This window comes from Typopeltis vanoorti, chromosome 20 (assembly GCF_054136105.1).
Source record: "Typopeltis vanoorti isolate ZY-2024b chromosome 20, IOZ_Tvanoo_1.0, whole genome shotgun sequence".
Taxonomy (NCBI): Eukaryota; Metazoa; Arthropoda; class Arachnida; order Uropygi; family Thelyphonidae; genus Typopeltis; species Typopeltis vanoorti.
Genome location: NC_143568.1, coordinates 39,891,939 through 39,916,817, shown reverse-complemented (window position 1 = coordinate 39,916,817; position 24,879 = coordinate 39,891,939). Strand labels below are relative to the sequence as shown.

The 24,879-nt window shown below is 37.1% G+C and overlaps 1 protein-coding gene across 14 annotated transcripts in view; it reads right to left on the bottom strand.

Moving 5' to 3' along the window:
- Positions 1–24,879, bottom strand: part of LOC150095389 (uncharacterized) — a 613,991-nt gene that overhangs the window by 307,641 nt on the left and 281,471 nt on the right. For 13 of the 14 annotated variants that reach the window (XM_090410424.1, XM_090410425.1, XM_090410414.1 and 10 more), the window contains one exon: positions 19,021–19,122. The exons of the other annotated variant lie outside the window; for it this stretch is intronic. In XM_090410424.1, coding sequence (XP_090266550.1) covers positions 19,021–19,122 — 102 coding nt within the window. The remainder of the gene's footprint in view (positions 1–19,020; positions 19,123–24,879) is intronic. 14 annotated transcript variants of the gene reach the window in all.

Genomic DNA, 24,879 nt, shown 5'->3' with positions numbered 1-24,879 from the left:
ATTATAATTTAACACTGTTGAAAGTTTATTTTTCACTTGGTTAGAGTATAATAAATTTAGTTTAATCCTTTATCCAAGTGTGAGCAAACAAAGTTTGCGCCTGAAAGTATCTTCAGGACTGGGTTAAGGTGGTACAACACCAGGGCAACTCGTTGCAAAGGTGGAGCAAACTACCAACACTCCTATCTCAGTATCTCCTATAATACAAAACACATCTCCTTGCAGATATGTCTAATGTTATGCATTAAGGGAATGGCCACTACCCAGACTAGTTTCGACCTTTATTGAGGTCTCTTCAGTGGGAGCCAGGCCCAAGTGGAGATATCAGGCAGAAGCATTAGCAGGTCATCTCTACCTATATGTATTATAGGAGATACTGAGATAGGAGTGTTGGTATCTTGCTCCACCTTTGCAACGAGTTGCCCTGGTGTTGTACCACCTTAACCCAGTCCTGAAGATACTTTCAGGTGCAAACACTTTGTTTGCTCACACTTGGATAAAGAATTAAACTAAATTTATTATACTCTAACCAAGTGAAAAATAAACTTTCAACATCTTTCTCTAAATCCAGAGTAAATTATTAAAAAAGGGTGGCACACCAATTGGCAATTCCTATGTAGAGATGACCTGCTAATGCTTCTGCCTGATATCTCCACTTGGGCCTGGCTCCCACTGAAGAGACCTCAATAAAAGTCTAAACTAGTCTGGGTAGTGGCCCTTCCCTTAATGCATAATATTAGACATATCCACAAGGAGATGTGTTTTGTATTATAGGAGATACTGAGATAGGAGTGTTGGTAGTTTGCTCCACCTTTGCAACGAGTTGCCCTGGTGTTGTACCACCTTAACCCAGTCCTGAAGATACTTTCAGGTGCAAACTTTGTTTGCTCACACTTGGATAAAGGATTAAACTAAATTTATTATAATTTAACACTGTCCAGCTGCCAACCAGAACACTGGCTGGTAGCTAGACAATATGTTGCGTTGTACAATTCTGATGACTTTTCCATGATCTCATTAATGTTTTTCTTCTCTTCATCCAGCTCTCTTTGCTCTGCCCAAGCAACTAAAATAATCCTTGCTGAAATGAAAGGCTCATCTCTTCCACAATGGAAAACCTACCACCACATGCTCTGGTTCTCCAACTTGTGTACCCAGGGAGTCCAACATAAAAAATTCAGATCACAAAATGACCACATTAATAAACTTTAATGAAAGTACAAATATTTCGTACTGAAAATAATAGTATATCATTGGTGTGTGGAAAAAGCAAATCATAGAAAAGGAATACAAGGTACATACTGTACAACATTCAGTTTGTCAATTAAAATGGTATCCACGTGCTAGAAATTAATATTAAAAGTAAATAATATTAAAACTATGTTTGATATTTACAAAAGATGAGAATCTCCCAGAGTTTTGGGAGAGAAAGACAGTCATTCCAATTCAGGTTAGGCCAATGTAAGAGCACAACTTTTTTTTTTTTTTTTTTGGAAAGGCATTCGTGTTTTGGCACAACATGGCACAGGATACCATGTTGTGCCAAACCAGACTGAGGTTTCACATATTCAATGTTCATTAATTCTTTTTTCCATAGAATGGCCTGTCTGCCCAAAGTATGTCAAATTACATCACAAGGGATCTGTTGAACACCAGCTAAGGATAAAGGCAACAGTTTCTTGTGCAGATGATAACAGATGAGAAGTTTTGTCGATAAGAAAATGTGAAATAATGAAAAAAAATCTACTCATAGGTTCAGAGATACCTGAAAAAGGGTCTGGTCTGGCACAGCATAGTATTGACACTAAGCAGTATCATGTGGGATGAAGTTTGTCTTCTCCATAGAAGCACTTTTAAATATGAACTGTCATTTCAAAGAAAGTTGCGAAGACCTTAAACATTGGCCTAATCTAATTGGAATGATTGCCTCTCACTCAAAAATTTGGGAGATTCTCATCTTACGTAATTATCAAAAATGGTTTTAATATTTATTTTTAAATATTCATTTCTAGCAAATGGTAACCATTTTTAACTGATAAACCAATTGTTGTATGTACAGGTTTCAGTATGAAATATTTGTACTTTCATTAAAATTTATTAATGTGGATATCATGAAATGGTTTTATGGTTATGCCACAGGTATACCTCTAAAGATTAAATTCAGCATAGCAGAAAAGCCTGAAATCCCAGCTTTACAGTTTACACTACAGCTAGCAACAATTGTTAAATCCAATTCAAACTGTGAAAAGGCCTCACACAAGAATACTCTCACCTCTTGCTCAAAGGCAGTTGAACTTATTGGTTCCCTTGCTAAGCTTTCAGGAATAGCTCACCTTTATATACTTCTACCTTTCACATGCAGATGATACCATATTCACATTACCAATTGTGAATAAGGTTGATATCTTCTAGACAAAAGGAATAGCCATCTGATCTTTTGCAAAAATCTCACTAGTTTGGACCATTCTTCACCCATGAACAAATGTGTTACAACTTTGCAGAAATAACTCATTGTATACCATTATTTGAATAGCATTTACCAACAGAAAAAAAAAAAAGCAAGCCCATCCCTAAAACAAACGTCAACCAGCCATCCATTTAAGCACTATCCAGTATTTTCACATTAATCCTCTGATTTGGAGAATAAATAGAGAACCTCAATAGCCAACTACACTACATAGATGACAACCAATTAAATAATCCTTAATACTGATTCCATCCATCTCATTCCACAGCCAACCTCCTTTCAAACTTTAACCACCTTTAAAACACAAGTTTGGGAATTTCAAATTCTTGACATTTTCAGGCCTCCTTTACCAAGCTACCATCTTGATGCTCTTTTTATGCCATTGACAAATGGGTCAAGTTTTTTTCTGATTGTTAATGACATACCATAGTGGATGGTTTCCATTCAGAATTTATTCCAGGGTATATACTGATGAGCTGTAATCTCAAGTCTCATTCCCAGTTCTGATGACTATGGTGATCACATTCATATGGTCTTACTAAATATGAGCTCATGAGATTTCTCGCAATAGTGCTGTGTGTTCAAGTGATTAAAGAGAAGTAAGTAGTCTACTGACAGCTAGGGCTGTGCTCAATGAGGAAAACAGTATGTGGAAGGCTGTTCTAAAAAACAGAGGTAGACAGAATGAAAGAGGATGAAATAGTTCAATATGCTTGGAGTTAGGCTGAATATGAATGATGAGCAGTGACTGTCTTTGTTCTTACAATTACAGAAGGGAGGAATGGAAATGGCCACTCATTCATATTGGTCTGGAAAATAGGACATTAAAAGATACTCAGAAGTATAGCAAAAGATATTACAAGCAAAAGGTAAAAAATGAAAAGTAAAAAAGTGCCAGTATCAACACTGGGAAGTCCCCTGTTCTATGTACAGATATCTTGCATGGAAGGAGCAGAAATTTGCACTTTTTAAGATAGAAATGATAAAGAAATGCTTGCAAATTCTGATTTGAAATGAGTTTTCCATGGCACTCGTGACATAGTAATGATTATTAGAAATGCATATTCACAAGAACAAAGATTAATTTTATTAGTGCAAATTAACAAGCTATCCATCAGTGCATCAGCATTATCAAAAGATGAAGTTAGAACAAAGGTATGTTATTCCTTTTTACACAGTTTAGCCATGTGCTGGAGTGCTACCATATGGGTGGTTACAAAATAGATGAGATTACAGCTACAGATGTTTTGTTTCACCCAACTCACATCACTGACCCTGAGCAAGCATCTAAACATCACTGACAAAGGTTGCTACATGAAATGCTGCTAGATATTCTGTTCTTGGACCACTGCTGTTTAATTTGTTCATTAACGATATAGGGAAGGATCTAAGAGGAACGGTTCATTTGTTTGCTGATGATGCAAAATTGGGTAGGGCAATAGTGAATGCAGAAGATGTCAAAATCTTGCAGGATGATTTAGATAGATTAGAGGTCTGGGCTAAGGAGAATGGATGTCAATTTAATGTTACAAAATTGTAAGGTTATGCATTTTGGGGTGAAAAGATTAGCAGCAGTATACCACATTAGTGGAACTGTACTCAAGGAGATTGATGAGGCCAGGGACTTGGGACTGTTCGCGGATAAGGAGATGAAGTTTAGGAGGCCATTGCAAAAGTGGCTAAATCAGCTCATCAAATCACTTGGTTGCTGAAGAATACTTTGACAAGCAGAGATAAGTTATTGTTCCTCTGCACAGAGCTTTGATAAGACCTTTTCTAGACTACTCTGTCCAGATTTGGTCACCTAGGTTTCTTCTTGATGGGGAGGAGGTTGAGAGGATCCAGAGGCGAGTGACCAAGAAGATAGCAGGTCTATGGAATGAACCTTATGAGAACAGTTGACGATTTGTGGATTGCAAAAATTGGTTGATAGGCAGAAAAGAGGAGATATGATTGAGACATTCAAATTGCTGAAGGGTTTCCATAGGATTAATTCAGATGATATTTTTGAGATCAGGACTGGTGGTGGGAGGACTAGGGGACATCTATGGAAACTGGGCAAGAGTGTGGTTAGTAAGGGTGTTAGAGCTGGGTTCTTTACTTTCAGAGTGGTAATGAGTGGAATAAGCTGCCAGTCTGTTGTGGGTGCTATGACAGTGAATGAGTTCAAGGCAAGGTATGATAGATACTGTGAGAATGTCGAATAGTTGTGTGGACATGATGTTTAGGGTCTCACTCAATGAGTCTAAGGACTCCTTGGAGTTGCCCGTAGTAATAATATTGTGTAGACTTCTTGGGTATTTCTCAGATAGGAGAAATGATCCTTGCTAATATATTTCTTTGCTGACAAACTGAAAATGGCAGAGATTGAAATTTTGAACTCAGTTTTAGTGTATAAGAAGGAAACACTTCCATTACATCCTTGTACAATGAAATATGCTTCCTCAGATCTGAATTGAATTGTTTTCACAACATTGATAGGTAGAATCGCAAATGACACTATGCGCAGGTTATGCAGACTGTGTGGTGTGGAATTCGTGGACGGGTGGAATGAGTTTCATGGGTGAAAGGATTTATACAAGATGGATGGCCTGCATTTGAATGGACTTGGTGTGCGGAGACTGGAAAAAGTGTTGCTGAATGAAGTGAAAATGGATGTGCAGAACCAGGGAAACTAGAACTACCAAGGAGAGGGGGGGAGTGGATATGCAGACATCAGTGAGATAGTTGAGTGTAAGAATGTATATAATGCACCCAAGACAGCACTAAGGACAAAAAATGGGAATGGGACATTTAGAATAACGCATCAAGATAGGGGTGGGACAAAGGGATCACTGCATTTCATGTATACTAATACCAGGAGTATTAGAAACAAGAAGGAAGAATTTTTGACCTTGATTGGCTCTTCCTGGCCCACAGGTTATTGGCATTAGTGAAACATGGCTGACGGAAGATGATATAGTTAGTGGGATAGAAGTGTAGGTTATAGTGCGTTTAGGAGGGACAGAGAGAATAAAATGGGGGGGGTTATTGATGATAGCTGATGAACTGCAGCCAAGGAGAATTGAAGTTGTATAGCAGGATAGTGAAAGGAGCTCATTCGAGGCTATTTGGTGTGGGATTGAGACTGGCAGAATAAAATATACAGTTGGGCACTGCTATAGACCAGGTGATAGAATAGATGGTGGAGATAGTATGCATAAACAAATTGATGAAATGAGTGGAAGGAGAGTAATTATTATAGGGGATTTCAACTATGGTAACATTGATTGGAAGGAGGAGAGGACACGTGAGGAAGGAAATGGGTTTTATTCAATTATTAAGAGATAACTATCTGAGACAGCATGTAATTGAAAATACTAGAGGTGTGAAAGTGCTTGACCTATTAATAGCATCTCAGAATTTGACTGTAATGAATATGACCATATTGCCACCTATTGGTGAGAGTGATCATAAGGTCTTGACCTGGGAGGTGGCTAAAGGTGTGGAATTTTCGATTAAGACAGGGTATATGTGGAATTACCGTGCTGGCAAGTATGACAAGCTTAAGATATTGCTTGGATCAGTGCCATGGCATGTACAACTGCAAGGGCTGGATGTCGATAGAGCATGGGATGTGGTCAAGGAGCATTTACAGGAGGTTATGGCTGATTGTATACCTAGGGTCCAAATAATAAAACAAGTAGTGGTTAAATGGATGAATAACACCATTAAGCTTGAGCTGCAAAAAAAGAAACAACTGTGGAGGGAATTTTTAGAGAAAGGTGACCTGCAGGCACACAAACAGTATGAAGTGCATGCCAGAAGGGTAACGAGTGTGGTAAAAAAAGCAAAAGCGGATTATGAAAGGAAACTAGCTATGCAAGCTAAAGAGAATCCCAAACAGTTCTTTCAATATGCTGCAAGCAAGAAAAAACTGTACACGGCAAAATGATTTTAAGGAATGACGATGGTAAGGAGGTCACTGAATCAGTCGATATAGTGGAGTTACTGAGCATACACTTTGCAAAAGTGTATCATCCAGGTGGCGACATTGAAAAAATGAAGGAACCATTAGTTTATATGGGAATTGTGATGAATGAAGTGGAGGTGAATAGTCTATTACAGAACCTTAATGTGAATACATTTGTGGGATTGGATGGTATACCGGCATGGGTCTTGCATGAAGTGGCTAAGGAATTATCAGTGCCCTTGAGTCTCGGGTCTGGTTTAGTCCCGAAGGTGTGGAAAGAGGGGGAAATAGTTTCACTGCATAAAGGAGGATCCAAGACTATGGTTGCAAATTACCGACCGATCGACATATCAGGAGTCGTTGTCAAGGTCTTGGAGAAAGTAGTCAAGGGAAAAATACAGGAATGGATTGATGAAAATGAGATGCTGTACAGGGGACAGCATGGCTTTGTGAAAGGTAGATCAAGCCTCAGTAACTTGCTCAAGTTTTATAACAAGGTGACAGCTGAACTGGATAAGGGTAATGGGTTTACAGTGATACTGCTGGACCTGATAAAGGCGTTTGACAGGATACCACATGGAATTCTAATCCGTAAACTACAACATATGAGAATGGATAGGTGGGTGGTTGATGGAGAGATATCAGAGTAGTTTATTCAGGAGTAGAGTCCAAAAGACGGCTGTGACTAGAGGTGTGCCGCAGGGTTCTATTCTTGGACCACTGCTGTTTAATTTGTTCATTAACAATATAGGGAAGGATCTAAGTGGAACAGTTCATTTGTTCACTGATGATGCAATGTTGGGTAGGGCGATAATGAATGCAGAAGATGTCAAAATCTTGCAGGATGACTTGGATAGATTGGAGTTCTGGGCTAAGGAGAATGGATGTCAATTTAATGTGACAAAATGTAAGGTTATGCATTTTGGGGTGAAAAGATTAGCAGCAGTATACCACACTGGTGGAACTGTACTCGAGGAGATTGATGAGGCCAGGGACTTGGGAGTGTTGGTGGATAGGGAGATGAAGTTTAGGGGGCACATTGCAAAAGTAGCTATATCAGCTCATCAACTCACTTGGTTGTTGAAAAATACCTTGACGAGCAGAGACAAGCAAGTTATTGGTACCGAGCCTTGATAAGACCTCATCTCGACTACTGTGCCCAGATTTGTTCACCTCTGTTCTTTCTTGATGGGTAGGAGGTGGGGAGGATCCAGAGCCGAGTGACTAAGATGATAGCAGGTCTATGGAATGAACCATATGAGAACAGGTTGAAGATTTGTGTGTTGCAGGAACTAGTTGATAGACGGAAAATTGGAGATATGATTGCGACATTCAAATTGCTAAAGGGATTCTATAGGATTAATCCAGAGGATATTTTTGGGATCAGGACTGGTGGTTGGAGAACTAGGGGACACCTATGGAAGCTGGACAAGTGTGGTTAGCAGGGGTGTTAGAGCTGTGTTCTTTACTTTTAGAGTTGTAAAAGAGTGGAATAAGCTGCCAGAGTCTGTTGTGGGTGCTATGACGGTGAACGAGTTCAAGGCAAGGTATGATAGATACTGTGAGAATGTCGTATAGTTGTGTGGACATGATGTTTAGGGCCTCCCTCCATGAGTCTAAGGACTCCCTGGAGTCACCCGAAATAATAATAACATAGATCCTGTGATCTAAGGAAAAACCGAGGCTTTGTATATTGATTATTTATGTACATTCATTCAATTTTTAGAGCTTCCAGTTTGAGCATGTTTATTTTAATACCATATGTACTAAGTCATAGCAGATTCATTACACACTGGCTTCTCTAAATAAGTGCATTCTTTACATTTTTGCTCAATTCATTTCTATTCATTTAAACTGTATTCTTATTTTACTTACTTCTAATGATATTCCAGTCTTATAAACTACTCTAACAGAAACTGTCAAGTCGGATGGATCAGAGCTTTCCATATTTTTTGTATCCTCGCATTTTGTTTGTTCATGAAAACTGTTCCAGCTCAAGTTTCTTTTTACTAAGTACTTTTCTAGGCCTTCAAATAGGTGAAGCCCCTCCTTTTTTTTTTAATGTCATATCATTCCAAATTTATCTAATATTATTTTATTGTATTTTAAAATAACAAGATATTTGGGTAGCAATTCCAGCATGGATGGCAAAGTGGATGACATCTCCACTCTACAAACAGAATAAGTGCAATTTTTCCCACTCAGAAAAGGATGCTTCTGAAAGTCTTTAGATAAATGATTTTTGCCACAAGGTATGAGACCACCACCACTTCATGTTTGGAGTGAAGCTTGACAATGTTCCAATTTGTCTCTAGAGAAGTCATGTATGAGTTTAAAACCATGCACAGACGAGATTCAAATAAATCTTCCACTTTTATTCAGCAGTAAAGTATCAATATCTCAGGGACAAGTATTCCTCCACCCCCACACAACAATTAAAATTAGCACTTACAACAAAACTACAAGGGTGGTCTGAAAAGTTCTCTAACAAAGAAAAAACAAATTTATAAACTTAATTTTAATTTTCAACATAATCTCCCGTAAGACTAATACATTTATTCCAGCAATGCTAAAGTACCATTATGCCATCCCTGTAGTGGTTCTCAGTAAGATCTGCAAAATACCCATTTACAGCTGCAATCACCTCTTGTTTTGAAGAAAAATGCTGACCATGAGGAAGAGTTTTAGTTTTGGGAAGAGATAGAAGTCAGAGTGTTAAATTCTGAATGAAACTGAAATTAAATCCATTTATGTTTCATTGAGATTTAACATGCAATAACATTCCCAGGACCAAAATTGGTATATCAGAAGAAATAAAGCTAATTGTAATTTATAAGCAACATTAATAATTTAAGTAAAACTTGTCTATGCATCACGTTGGAAATAATTATTGAAAATTTTCTAATGTTTAAACTGTGGATTTTGTGCAAATACTTGTGTACTGCCAGGAGAAAGATAATCAAATTACACAGTGATGGCCTGAAACTAAACACATGCACCAAGAAGGATGTGCACGCAGGTTCCCTCCGTAAAGCATGCTAGGGGAGAGTGTGGCGCTAGGTGCTGGGAAAAGTAAGGTGTCGTGGGAAAAGGGAGAGAGCAGGATGACGTAGGGAGGAAACATTGGGCGTGTGATTTAAAAAGCATAGCTGTGCTAGTTCGTGGCTTTTTTCTCTTCCCCCTGAATTGGAGCGGTCATCAAAATAGAGGTAGTTGGAGCACGCTAAGGTGTCTATGGCAAGTTCTCCAGTCAACGAGTAGTAAAGCAGAGCAAAGTTCCCGATCACCATGGAGATCGAAACGCCATGTCGAGCCAGACTTACCTGTTGGCGGAGATGCGTCTAGTCCAAGTCTATCAGTAGAAGAGTGCAGATGAAATCAATTAAGAGAAGGAGCAAAGAAACGAAGTTCTGTCGAGATGTATGTGAAGGTCGAATAATTCCCCTGCCTTTGGTAATGTAGAATTTTGATCTGTTATATAATTGTTTTGAGGGGAACAACCTGTAACTGTAAAAAAGACTTTAGGTTTATAATGTTTCGATTAATGAAAGGACTTTAGAGATTATGCTAAAGGAAGTAGAGGAACTTTAAGTTTTGGATGAAGGAATTGTGCGAAAGCTCGTTGAGATAATTTTGTTATTGATAACTGAATGACCTTTAGCATTGTTATGTGTAAAACGGATAATTGAATCTGAAAAGGAACTGGCACCAGAACCTGAAACAAAGGAATTGGCGCTATCCAATGGCAATCCCTTTGTCTTCAATCCATGTGCACTACTCTTAAGTTTAACAGTCCAGATTAAACATTGAGACTGCATAGGAATTAAAGTATATTAACTCGATGCATCGAGCAACGAACTTTTATTGAAATTAGGTTAAGGAAATTATATGTGGGAATGAGTCAGGATTAAGATCATAAACCACGATGTTAGGAGAGAAAAGAATAAATATAACAAGAGGGAGCCACATCTGGGGAATAGGGCAGATGTTCCAACAATTCATAGTGCACATCCTTTAATTTTCCCATTGCCAAAACACATTTGTGGGCAGGTGCATTGTCCTGATGAAAGATGATTTTTTTTCCCTTCTGCAAACTAGGTCATTTCTCAAGAATTTTTTTGTGTAGTCTGGTTAAAAAATCGGAATAATATTCCCTGGTTATTGTTTTACCCTTTTCAAACTAATTAATAAACAAAATGCTTTCAGCATCTCAAAAGACAGATACCGTGACCTTTCCTGCTGATAGAACTGACTCTTCTTTGGCGCTGAACAACCAGCTTCTGTCCACTGTTTTGATTGTTGTTTAGATTCTGGTGGGTAATGGTGAATCCAAGTCTCATCCGTAGTAATACGTTGACACACAAAATCAGTTTTATTCTTGTTAAAACACACCAAGCACTGTTAAGAGATTTTCATGCGAGTGCGTTTTTGATCTACTGTGAGCAAGCACGGCACCCATCTTGCACAAAGCTTTTTCATATGCAATTCTTCATGCAAAATATATCCTACACGTTTTTTTGAAATGCCTATAGTTTCAGCAATTTACACACTTTGATTTGCCAGTCATTCAATACCATATTGTGCACTTGATCAATAATTTCTGGTGTTGTTACACTTTTTGGACATCCCACACATGGATCATCTTCAAGGCTGGTACGGCCACGTTTAAACTTGGCAGTCCATTTCTTAATTGTTGAAACGAAGGAGAAGAGTGACCATAAACTTTTATGAAGTTTGAATTAATTTCTTTTGGTGTTAAACCTTCTTTTACAAAGAATTTTATAACCGCACGATACTCAATTTTATCCATTTCAAGGGATACAGACAACACTTTTGCTTCAGACAGCTGTATGAAACAAACTACTTGATAGAATGATTTGTAATTTCACATGGATGCTTAGGACAGTACCAACTTAGGAAAAAAAATCTTGCTAATAGTGTTGCCATCTATGGTCGAGAACTTCTCAGATCAACCATCGTACATGAGAAGTACTCCGTTTAGTTTTAAGCCTGCATTCACTATTCGTTTATAACGATCAGACAATTCATATTTTGTTGTATAATGAAACCTGTGGAGCATTCGTGCCTAAACATACACATGTAACCACAGTAATAAGATTTTTATTAAGTAAATATTTTGTCCTAAGTATCATAGGACATCTTCAGTACAGTTAATTCAAACAATACTAGGAATTACATACAGTTAGGGCACATGCTTACACTGGATTCCTCTATGCATGCAGTAGCATGTAATAGAATTAAATTAAAATATATCTGAAAAAAAAAAAGATTACATTAAAATGAGATAACATAAAATTATTTTACACAATGTAGGATGACAATTTCCTAGACTTTAGGGATAGTAAGAATGTCATAGTTCAAATTAGGTCTGCAATGTAGGGCTTCAGCACTTTCTTTTCTTTATATAAATGTTCATGTTTATATGAAGATCTATGCAGAAGTTTGTTTTTCTTCCAATGGATCCTATGGTTTGGGTTTTCAATTCCGTGTTGTATGAGGCCAAATTTCTGCAGGTTGAATAGACATATATGATCTTGATGTACCGAAATGCATTTGTTAATGGATTTACCTGTCTGTCCATAGTAGGACAATTAACAGGCGTATAGGACCTCGTACACAGTGTTAAAATATGCTAATTTTTATTATATTCTTTTATTTGATCTCACTAAGTCTTGTTTAAATCTTTGTCTGCTCTTTCTTACCTTTTTACTAAACTTCTGACTGCAAATAATAAAGCTCACATGTGCAAAACTTACAGAACAAAGAAATCACCTCTGACTGGAGCCAATCTCTTTGTCTGACCTACTGGTGTTTATTCTCAACTGAATTTGGAAAATTTATTTAGTTTCTAGCTGTGCCACCAAATTCATGGGTAGGAGTCGAATCTCCCTCCAAAAAAATAACACACAATAAAACACATGGAACCTCTCTCTCTCTTAATTCTAATTAAATCTAGCAACTTAAGTTTTCTGTTATGCAGTCGTGACAATATCTACCTTAAGGCTCACAGATTCGAATTAATGAGTAGGGCGTTGGAAATAGAAATCAGGCAAGTAATTTAAACATGAAAACAATTTATCATCGAGGAAATGTACAAAAGGTACAAACTAAAGATTCAAGTAAATCAGGTTCTATGCTTCAAAGACAATTCTCAATACAATTCACAATTACTACTCTTATGAAAACAATTCTTGTAAGACCACGTGTCTATAATATTTCCTTTGTTAACACCTTATCACACTTAAAGCAATCTCAGTTAAACAAAGTCAGGCATAGCTACTAACAATAATATTAAACACGCGATATTTCACCTTAAAAATTAGCAAAGTTTTCTCTCATATATAATTTAACAAGACCATTCAAAGGTTAATATAAAGCCTAAAGTCCTCAAGTATCATAACAAACAAACTCTACAAGTCACCGTCACAATTCTGTCTATAGCTAAAACAACAGAAAGATCTTACTTTAAAACAATTGTCTGGTCCTCTCTGATTGATCCTTAGAATCACTTTCCTTCTATCACCTTCCGACCTTAGGCAACGAACACTGTTACTTTCTCTGGGATTATTGAAATCTCCTTTTACTTTTTCGAGCGTTTGGAACTTGGCAGCATTGAACTCTGGTATCTACTTTTTTCTAGGAAAAACTTAAATTAGTTGTTTCACACTTCTGGCATCTAATGGCTGGAACGCAGGTCCTGTTGGCGATTGCGAATCATCTTCTACGATGATTAGCAAAACTCTGTTGCCGTAACGTACATCTTATCCCGGTAACTGCTCGACCCTCGCTGACCTCGTCGCCTTCTCGAGCCTGTAACTTCTTGCTGACCAAGGAACCACTAAAAAGCCTCGTGTCGTTGTAGCAAACCCCCTTTATACCTTGCCAATGACCTTGGGTTCTACTACATAGTAATCCCCTGGGTATTACATTGTTTTGCACCCACCACCTTTTTTTTTTTTTTTGGTTGTTGCATTAAGGTGGGAAACCCCTTTGCAATGTTGACCTTCGAGGTTTGCAGTTGCCGCAGGTCATTAGTTAATACCTTAATCTGTCTAGAATTACTGGTGACTAAGAGGTTTTTTTATACAATTTATCTTACACTTATATTCCTTTGTTCTTTTACAAAAACCCTTTGAGGTGACAATATTCAATAATATACAAAAAATATTATTTCCAAATTAAAAAATATGAAAATTTCTCTATCAATCCACAAGTATTTTCAGTGAATTTTGTTTACCAATAAAATCGGTATATAAGGTATTTTTGTATAAAAATCCTTCTAAACACGATTTTACACCAGGTAGCATAAGAGGTGAGAGTTTGTCTTTATGAGAAGGTAACCAATTGATGGATTTGGTTGATTGGTTTGTAGGTAGTAGCCAATTTATATTTCTTCATAATTTTTGAAAGACGTTCGGAGATGCCTTTAACATATGCTATGGGAATCCTACGGGTTTGTTCTTGTCTAGGTTGATGTGTGGGGAAGTGACTGATGATTTTTTGCGTTGTTTTTGGATTATATCCATTTTGTATGGCTGTGTTTTTGATTCTTGGTTTAAAGAACCTTTGGAGGAGCAGAATTTGACATATGCAATGGGAATCCTACAGGTTTGTTCTTGTTTAGGTTGATGTGTGTGTTGGGGGGGAGTGACTGATAATTTTTTGCGTTGTTTTTGGATTGTATCCATTTTGTATGGCTGTGTTTTTGATTATTTCAAATTCTTGTTTAAAGAACCTTCTGAGGAGCAGAATTTGCATGCTCTGGTTACTAATGATATAATGATGCCAAATTTTTCAGATGGATGGCGAGCAGAAGAATTGTGAATGTAGCATCCTGAAAAAGTCGGCTTACGATAGACAGCAGTGGAGATGAAACCATCTTTTCTTTGAATTTGTACATCCAGGAAGGTTATACCCTGTGGAGATTCTTTTTTGAGCGCGAATTTCATGCTCGGATGAAGAAAGTTGATTTTATCTAGGAAAGTGTAGTTCTTGTTCAGAACGACCCCAGACAGCAAAGACATCATCATCAATGTATCGTAGCCAAATTTTTGGTTTAGGATTAAACATGAAAATTTTTTCTTACAGGTATTCTACAAAGAGGTTGGCTAAGTTTGGTGATAAGGGAGACCCCATTGTTGTTCCTTCCTCTTGCATGTAGATTTTCTATTTCCAGGTGAAGTATCCAGATGTAATAACAATTTGAATAACTCGACAATGTCAAATGGGAATTTCTGGGAAAGTCTATCGTTTCCTTATGGGGTGTGTTAGTGAAGAGGGAGACAATGTCGAAGCTAATTAGCATGTCAGTTTCCAACAGTTGAATGCCTTATTTTTGCATGAAACTCTGTAGAATTTTTAATTGATGAATCTGAGTGGCCTACGAGAAAACGGAGAGGGTTAGATAAAAATCTTGATAATTTGTAAGTCGGGCTGCCAATAGAATTCACAACAGGTCTGAGTGGAACATTCTTGTGGAGTTTAGGTAGACCGTATATTCTAGGAGGCCTCATTGGCATCATTAAATCATTAGTAACCAGAGCACGCAAATTCTGCTCCTCTAAATGGTTCTTTAAACCAAGAATTGGAAATGATCAAAAACACAGCCATACAAAATGGATATAATCCAAAAACAATGCAAAAAATCATCAGTCACTCCCTGCACATCAACTTAGAGAAAAACAACCCCATAGGATTACCATACTGTATGTCAAAGGCATTTCCGAACTTCTTTCAAAAATTATGAAGAAATATAAATTAACTGCTACCTACAAACCAATCAACCAAATCCACAAATCCCAAAGACAAACTCTCACCTCTTATGCTACCTGGTGTGTACGAGGTCTCATGCTCTTGTAAATTGTCCTACTATGGACAGACAGGTAAATCCATTAACAAATGCATTCCTGATCATCAAGACCATATCCGTCTCATCAACCTGCCGAAATCTGGCCTTGCACAACACGAAATTAAAAATGCAAACTTTTACATAGATCTTCATATAAACATGAACGTTTATATAAAGAAAGTGCTGAAGCCCTACATCACAGACCTAATTTGAACCATAATGACGTTCTTACTATCCCTAAAGTCTGGGAAATTGTCATCCTACATTGTATAAAATAATTTTATATGTTATCTCACTTTAATGTAATCTTTTTTTTTTTTCAGATATATTTTAATTTAATTCTATTACATGCTACTGCAAGCACAGAAGGATTCCATTGCAAGCATGTGCCCTAACTGTATGTAATTCCTAATATTGTTTGAATTAACTGTACTGAAGATGTACAATGATACTTAGGACAAAATATTTACTTATTAAAAATCTTATTACTGTGGTTACATGTATATGTTTAGTCAGACAATTTATAGGCATAGCCACTGAAGTTCATGAAAACAAATGATGATGACAAGCTTAGCCTTGAATTAATATTTCAAGTCAATACACCAATTCTTTCTAATCATAGTTATAAGCAATCTCATTACAAGATGTTTTCTATTATTTAGAAGGAATAAAAAAAAATTTGTAATGGATATTTTATAACAATATCCAGTAGTCCCATATTAATCTTTCCTGTGCACATACAACGGAAAGTCAATGTTTGAAAGATGTATTACTGCATTTTCTGTACATGAATTCAAAATTATTACATCAAATGGCTAAAAATCATTTAACTTTGCATTCAGAATTCTGAAAAAGAAAGGGTTATAAATATGCAAGTGATGTGAAGTCATACCACCTTTAGCACAAGTTGTCCCAGTCCTGAAAATACTTCAGGCACAAACTTTGTTTGCTTACACTTAGATAAAGCATTAAACCAAGTATATAATTTTTTGGTATCTTTGATTTATAGGTTATAAATATTTTATAGCTAAATATTTGCCTATAAAACAATGGATATTTATGATTTCTTTTTAAACTATGAATGCCAAGTTGAAGTCTCCACCCCCGATTTTCAAGGTTTACATATTATAACTGACAAGATTTTAAAATTCTTGTATCATCAACATAAGCAAACAAGCATTTGTTTATGAAACATCAGAAATAACTTGCCATTATAATAGGTTTAGGATACTAATGGGGTCTTAATGGTCAAAACCAGTATGGGAATAGGAAAGAGCAACTTGAAATCAACTCCTCTTCATATACAGGGAGCACAGATGAAGATATTTCATATGTAAATATGTCTACACGAGTTACTGCAGCATTAAATCCATTCTTGGTCAACTTTTAAATCAGAAGTCCCTCGTCTAAATGATTCCAGTAATGGATTTTACCAGTAATGAGATTTCTCTTTCTTTAGTAGGTTGTTTACACCACTAAAAGCAACTTCGTTGAAATTTCCCCACAGTCTTGGCTAAAACAGCAAAGGCTACAAAAGCCAGCATATTATATTTCTTAACTGCATGTTCTTTTTTGCAAGATCAGTAACTTGAGTTTCCAGATGGAAAATCCCTACTACCTCCATATAAGAAACATTAACTCATCTTCCAATGGAAAAAATTCTGAAGGCTCTCTGTGTCCTAGACAGCATTTGAACACAGGTCTTACCAGCCAATGGAATAGGAACTGAATATCAGCACAGATGCTAAAGAAGTGGTCAGCTGAACTGGCTATTCTCTTGATCAAGCTATACTCACACACTATACTGGCAACACACCATCACACATAAAAAACTCAGCCCACTTCAAAGCCAGCATAGAAAACCTTACACTCCAACATAATGACATAATGGTCAGCTTCGACGTCTCCTCCTTATTCACCAATGTCCCACTCAAGGAAACTTTAGAGCTAATCCAAGCTAAATTTTCTCCCGATATCTCAGCCCTATTTCAGTTCACAATGAACTCAGGCTATTTCGTTTGGCAGGGAAAATTCTACAAACAAATAGAAGGGACAGCCATGGGCTCACCACTCTCCCCACCCTTAGCCAATTTCTTTATGGAGACCTTTGAGGAAAAAGCCTTAGCCTCTGCCCCACAAAAACCAACCACATGGCTTCGCTACGTTGATGATGTGTTCGCTATTTGGCCACATGGCTCTGAAACACTCCTCTCCTTCCTCACACACTTAAACAACCAACACGCCAGAATCAAGTTCACCCTGGAAAAAGAGGAAAACAACTGCCTCCCCTTCCTAGACACACTAGTCACCCGCCAGCCTGATGGAACTTTGGTTTTCTCAGTTTACAGAAAACCCACCCATACAGGCAGATACATCCACCAACAATCTCACCCCCCCCCCCCACAACAATATGGAGTGGTAAAGACACTATACAACAGGGCTAAACTAATCTGTTCTAACGACATAGCCCTTAACACTGAACTAAATCACATCCTAAACACTTTCTCAGCCAATGGCTACCCCCCCCCCCAAAATCCAAAAAATATTAAAACCTACAAACCACAGCCCCCCTCCACAAAAAAGATTACTCTAAATCTATCATCATTCCCTACATCCGAGGCACCTCAGAAAAAATTACCAAAATTCTAAAAAAACATGACCTCACCTCCTGTTACAGGCCTTACAGAAAATTGGCATCCCTTATCCGCTCTACCAAAGACCAACCACTTCCCCTAGACCTACCTGGTGTATACCAGGTCCCTTGCAGTTGTAAACTGTCGTACTTTGGCCAAACAGGCAGGACAGCGAATATCAGAATTTCTGAACACAAGGACTACATCCGGTTTTTACAAATATAGCCATTCTGGTCTTGCAGACCATGCTCTGGATACTCGCCACAGAATACGGTGGAAGAAAGCAAAAATAATACACCGGAGAAAATATAAATTCGAAAGATTATTTATGGAATCAGCCTCTGCCCTAAGAAACTCCCCAAACCTCAATAAATTTGGTTGTATGCGACTGCCCCAAATTTGGGAGGCATACATCAGCAGACCTTCAGCCCAACGGCCAAGAACGCCTACTTAGCCCGCCAGAGGGCACCATCAGGACTTCTAGGAGAAAGATAGCTTCATATCTTCATTTCCAGTTACTATATTGTTAGGGCCTGTTGTGCTCCTGCCTTTTGTATGTTCCTTTAGAAAATGGCAATGAGACATTGCCGAAATATCGGAAATATCTATTAAAGTATTATTTAATTTATATTCGGATCTACGTTGTTTCAATTCCCTAAGTTATTTAGAAATCAAAAGGTGATATTGGGGAGGGGAATCTGAACTTTAGTTCAGTTCAGTCTCCATCATCCCAAATACCTAGCCTCAATTTCTGCAGTCCAGTCCCATAAATATAATACATAGTTTGTAATCTTTTCATCCAAAATAGGGTATGACAATCTAGAAGGCTTATATAGGCATTAGAAGGGTAAGATACTATCTGACTCTTTCGTTTAATACCACGTTTTTGAGATTCAAAATTCACCTAAATTTTTAAAGTTTAAAAAATAAGCACACTGCATCTTTATGTTAAATGATCTGGTCTTTCAAGAACTATCTACTCAATATAAGCTCAGAAAAACCTAAGTTATTACATATCGGAAGAGTATAAAGCTACTGGCCAATCCATGCTGAAAAAAAAAAAGTCAATTATTTGATTATGAAAATTCTGTCTCTTTACCTTGCTGAATTTCTGTGCGACTTTTGCTCTGTCAATTGAAATTTTAACTTCTTCTACAGGCATAGGCTGATGATCTTCATCAGATCTGGTGAAACTTGATTTCTGATAGAAAGGAATGAGATTAAATAGAAATCTGACTTTAAATATGTAAAAATAAATCTATCATTTCTCATTATTTGAATAAAAAAAAAGTATTTATATTACATCATTTCTAGAAAGCTTAAAATATATGAAATTTCTCAGTTATAATCAGCTCTTCTGATGCTACGACCAGATCCAAAACTCTTGAACCTCATGTTCCTTCTATTACATGTTACCTAAGACATTTGTCCCTCAAGAATTGGAGAAATTTCATTCTTATTACTACGTGCATTTTCATCTTCCCAATTTATATTGTCGTAGTTAAAATCTCCCATAACAATCATTCTTCTTGAACTTGCCAAGCTCAAATGCCTCAACATTTCTCACTCCTCACCCTCTGTGCTTCTTGGCATGTAGCAACACCCCACTAAATATCCTGTCTTGCCCACCTCTACATCACACCTATGGTTTCAAAACCATTAGTGTCACTGCCTTCCAAAGCCTCCACTCCGAGAGGACATAAGGCATCACTTATCACAGGCAGTACTCCACCACCGAGTTTTCCCTTTCTATCCTTTTGAAAAATACTGTACCCTGCTACTTTTATTCCTGTTATTATATCTTCTCTCAACCACGTCTCAGGAACACAAATAATCTTCGGACAGGCTGATGCTATCAGCGCCACCTATTCATCTCCTTTATTCCAGATACTCCTGGCATAAGTATAAAGCATAAAAGTGTCACTGTTTCTATAGCTATCATTATCCCCTCCTGACTTCACTGGACTCAGTTTACCTAATGTATTCCTTTTCTCCAAAGCACTTATTCCCACAAGAGGCAACCCTGCTACCATTTTGGTATTTGAATTTCATTTTCAGGTTTTTCTCTATTCATTATCTCTTTGAAGTATTCCTACACATCTATTTTATTTTTTTTTGTTTATTTCCTTGTTTGTATTGAATAATATCTCTTCTTGCCTGTCATTGTTCTCATATTATAATGTTTTAGTTTTGCCTATTAGCTGCAAACTTCGGCCTCATTTAGTAGGTTTTCAATAAATTTATCTTTTAAATAAAGATGTCAAGAAATTATATTCTTCATTTAATCCTTTATCCAAGTGTAAACAAACAAATTTTGCACCTGAAGTGTTTTCAGGACTGGGCAACTCGTATATGGAGGGTAATGACTTCACATCACTAACTTAGTATCCTGGAATTCAAAGCACCCCCCCTCCTTTTATGTATACAAGGGGGGAGGGGTCTGGAAAGTTCTGATAAACACCTAGAACAAAATGATATTAAAGCAACTGATGTAACCACAAGAAATAACATATTAGTTAGAGTCATGAAGGTAACTTATAATTTATTTTTTTTGACCACCGACTTTAATTCAATAATAAAATTAGACTGGAATATATTGTCCGAAGATTTTAGTAGCAAATTAAGCCAACTAGTTTCACCAACTTGACTGTTGTTTCGTCTGGGCATACATAAGGTGATAAGAAACAGGTTAAGAAAGAAACATAAACAAGTACTAAACACAGTGGCATAGCTAGAGGGGGGTGGAGGAGGGGGCAGCACTTTGAACCTTTTTGAACTTTTACAGTTAATTCTAAAATACAGTCTCGAGAACTCAGTTCCAAATATTGTAATACTGCTGCGAATTTTCCTCACGATTGCTGTAAGTATTGCTAGCTGTCAGAGGAGTTTTTCCTAAATAAAATTGATTAAGAATTACCTACATTATTATGAAACAGACTTCGCCAATGTCATCGATGATTTTGCTAACAGAAAAGCAAGAAATATAACATTTTAGGATGTTGAAACATTGCAATTTAATTTATTTCCCTATACGTCATTTTGAATTGTAGTATTTTTGGTATGTATTGAGAGGAGCAGCAAAAGCTCTAGCTACACCACTGACTAAACATTATACAAATTCAAAGGACGCATCACATCAAATGAATAGAGCGTGTGTAATGTCAGACATTCTTATGCAAGTGCTTCTGTAATTTGAAACGAAGTTGAATTCTGGTGTGCTAAGTGATCTTATGAGGATCTTCCCCATATGTCATCAAAGATTATCCCTTGGTTCCTATTGAGGCTGCCTTTTGAATGGATTACCACAGTGGCTTCTTCGAAGTTTCAGTTAGGAAAGTCTTCCTCTAGATATGGCATAGAACTTTTGTCCCATTCAATGTTATGATTGATATTAATAATAACAGAAAAGATAACTCCGGGTTAGCCCTTCATTTCTCGAATACCAATCACAACATTGAATGGGACAAAAGTTCTATGCCATATCAATAATCCTTGCTGACACATGCAAGACCCCCATAAGATCATTTACCACACCAGAATTCAACTTCGCTGCAAATTACAGAATGAACTTACATAATGTCTGACATCACATGCTCCATGCATTTGATATAATGCATCTTTTGAATTTGTATAACATTTAATACTCTGTTTCTTGACCTGTTTTAAGCAGTTTTTTTTTTTTTTTTTTTTTTTTTTGTAATCACTTTTTTTTCACCAATTTGAAAATACTTTCAAATTGGTGAAACTAGTCAGCTTAATTTGTTATTAAAATCTTGGGCCAATATATCCCAGTCTAATTTTATTATTGAATTGAAGGTAACTTATGTTCTTATAACCTCGTGTGTTCTTTCTTGTGGTTATATTCATCATGCGTATCAAGGATTTGGGCCTAGCATGGCCTGTTCCAGCCTTAGAAGTCATGATTGAATCGTTTAAGAGAACGTCCTGGTTTTCTTTTTCCTAATGGCTTGTACTTTAAGGCTATGTCAGTGGTTATATCAGTTGCTTTAATATCATATTTTTGTTCAAGGTGTTTATGAGAACTTTTCCAGGCCCTCCTCGTAACTGCCATGCATTATGGGAAGAGTCTAGCTCCCACTGATGAAATTTCAATAAAGGTCGAAACCAGCTGGGTAGTGGCTCTTCACATAACATACGTACAAAAGAGCATGTGTGCTTTTCATTTTCAAATACTAAGGCTACTGATGTGAAGTCATTAGCCTCTATATACAAGTGGTAGCCCAGTCATGACGATACTTCACTTGCAAATTTTGATGGTTATAACTGGGATGAAGAATTAAACAATAATTTTTTGACATAATTTACTGCAATTGTCTAATTTACACTTTTTACTGGTGATAAACTCAGTTTTTCGCGAATTCACAAAAAGTGCTGCATACCGGCCTGGTTAGCATATCTGCTCTCCAGCCAAAAGGCTGCGGGTTCGAATCCCACCATGGGCATGGATGTTTGCGATTGTCTGAAAATACTAGTGGTGGTCGGCGGTAGATGGTGTTGGTGTAGATGATGAAGGCTGGTGGATACGGAGAGTTGTAGAGTAGGTGCCCTCCCTCGATGAGTATTTGGACTCTTTGGAGGCGTTATGTAATAATAATATCACATTTCTCGATATAAATTTCATACATCTTTACCCATCAGTGTGGTTACTGAAGATCTTCTACAAGCTCCAAAAGCCATTATTCTTCTTACAATTATTCCATATTTTCAGTGAGAAAGTGCAGAGTCATAAGCCAGTAAGACAAAAGTTAGAGGATGTTATAAATACCACCACATACCATGAGGTGTCTGTCAATTGTCATGGTATGTGGTGGTATTTATAACATCGTCTATATCATCATGCGTATCAAGGATTTAGGCCTAGCATGGCCTGTTCCGGCCTTAGAAGTCATGATTGAATCGTTTAAGAGGACGTCCTGGTTTTCTTTTTCCTAATGGCTTGTACTTTAAGGCTATATCAGTTATCTAACTGACCTGTTGACAGAGTTTGTGCACAAGAGCATTTCATTATTACCAGGGACACACACTTTAGAGTGAAGATTTTCAACATTCAGTTACATGAAAAAAAAAACAGAATTACATAATTGTTTACAGACACATGCTGAACATTATGAATAAAATGTTTCATTGCATTGATTCTATGAAAAAAATATTGTCATATGAATAAATTTACTAGTAGTACTGCTTCAGAAACAAATTTATGTATGCGGGTGGTTCCATAAATTTCCAGCCTGACTAACTTTTAGATGTGCTAGAAAGAAAACAACTGCTACTCTTCAAAATAATCTCCCTTTACTTCAACACACTTTTCACCTCTTTGAATTAAGATTTCTATGCCCTTGAAAAAATAGTATGTATTTTTGTCTGCAAAATGGCCTAAAACTGCATCTTTCACCTCATTGTCATCTGCCAATTTTCTTCCTTCAAGGTCCTTCAGTTTCAAGAGGAGATAGTAGTCACCAGGTGCTAGATCTGGGCTATAGGGTGGGTGTTCAATCTCCTGGAAGCCACAGTAGTCCTTCACTGCAGCCTTTGCAACAATAGCTATATGGATTGGACTGAACCACTGTCATGAAGTAAGCGAACACCATGACTCAGCATTTGTCTCTTCTCCTTTGTGGTGTCATGCAGGAGTGAAGCATAATATTCTGCATTCACAGTGGTATTCCTTTCCTTGAAGTCAATCAAGAGAATTCCCTGGGAATCCCAAAAAAATTATCGACATGATTTTCTTGGTGGACTAAGTGACCTTAGTTTTTCTCAGTGTTGCTTCACCTGGTTTGCACCATGCTGTGGATTCCATTTTGAAAAGAGAATCATAATAAAGGACCATGGTTTCATCCCCTGTGACAATAGATTCCAGCACTTTTCTTCAATTCCCTTGGAAAAGTTCTAAAAACTTGAGGGAATAGGTCACACAATGCTCCTTCTGAACTGAAGAGAGAAGTCAGGGCACCCAACTTGCATTTTCCTTCATCATGTGAAGTTTATCCTGAATGATGTGAAAGACAGTTGTTATAGAAAGCTCAAACCTTGCTGAGATTTCTGACCTTTAGCCTTCTGTCATTTCCCTCCATCATCACTTCCACAGGCCAACCATGAGGATCATCTTCGATGCTCTTCCTAGGCAAAACTGTTTATCCCATTCCTTCATGGTGGAATATGAAAAAGCTTCCCCATAAACACCATCCAATCGCCGTTTGATAGCACTTAGAGAAACCCCTTCTTTGATGAAAAACTATCACAGCACAGTACTCAATTTTTAAAATTACAGCCCGTTAGTGGGCCACGTGTTAGTCAAACTAATGCCTATAAGTACATAACACATGTAGAGAGTTGAAACTGGTACATTAACCTCCTCATAGATGGTGCTATCTGTCAAACACAGTATTTAAATTTGTGAGAATTTTGTATGTCAAGCCAGAAACTTTTGGAACTGTTATAATGTCGTCTTCATAATGTTTAATATTTACTTACTATGGTTTAACTCCTTTACTTAACTATCTTTTGAATAATTTGTCCTATCTCAGCAGTGCCTATAATGTGTCTGTCTTTGTCTTACTATTATATACTTCAGCCCCTTAGATTATTATGTGTGCAAGTCTGATCTATAAAGGGATTGTCTCAAGGTCAAGCCAACTCCTTGGTAACAAAGCTTCTGAAGTTAACTTCTCTTAAGGTTCTGGGAAAATTTATTTGTTCCACTGCACCACCCAGAACCTTTAGATTGGAAAAACTTCTCAGTCAAGAAGTGAACCTTCAGATATGCACGTGGTTAATCTAATCTATTTCTATACTAAGTTATCAATTATCAATACCTTCTATAATCAACCATATTTGCAGTCATAGTCTTAATTAACAATTATTTCCCACTTAGATTCGAATAATTTATGAGTGGTGCATCAGATGCTTAGGCACAGGCAACCAAATTAATAACAGC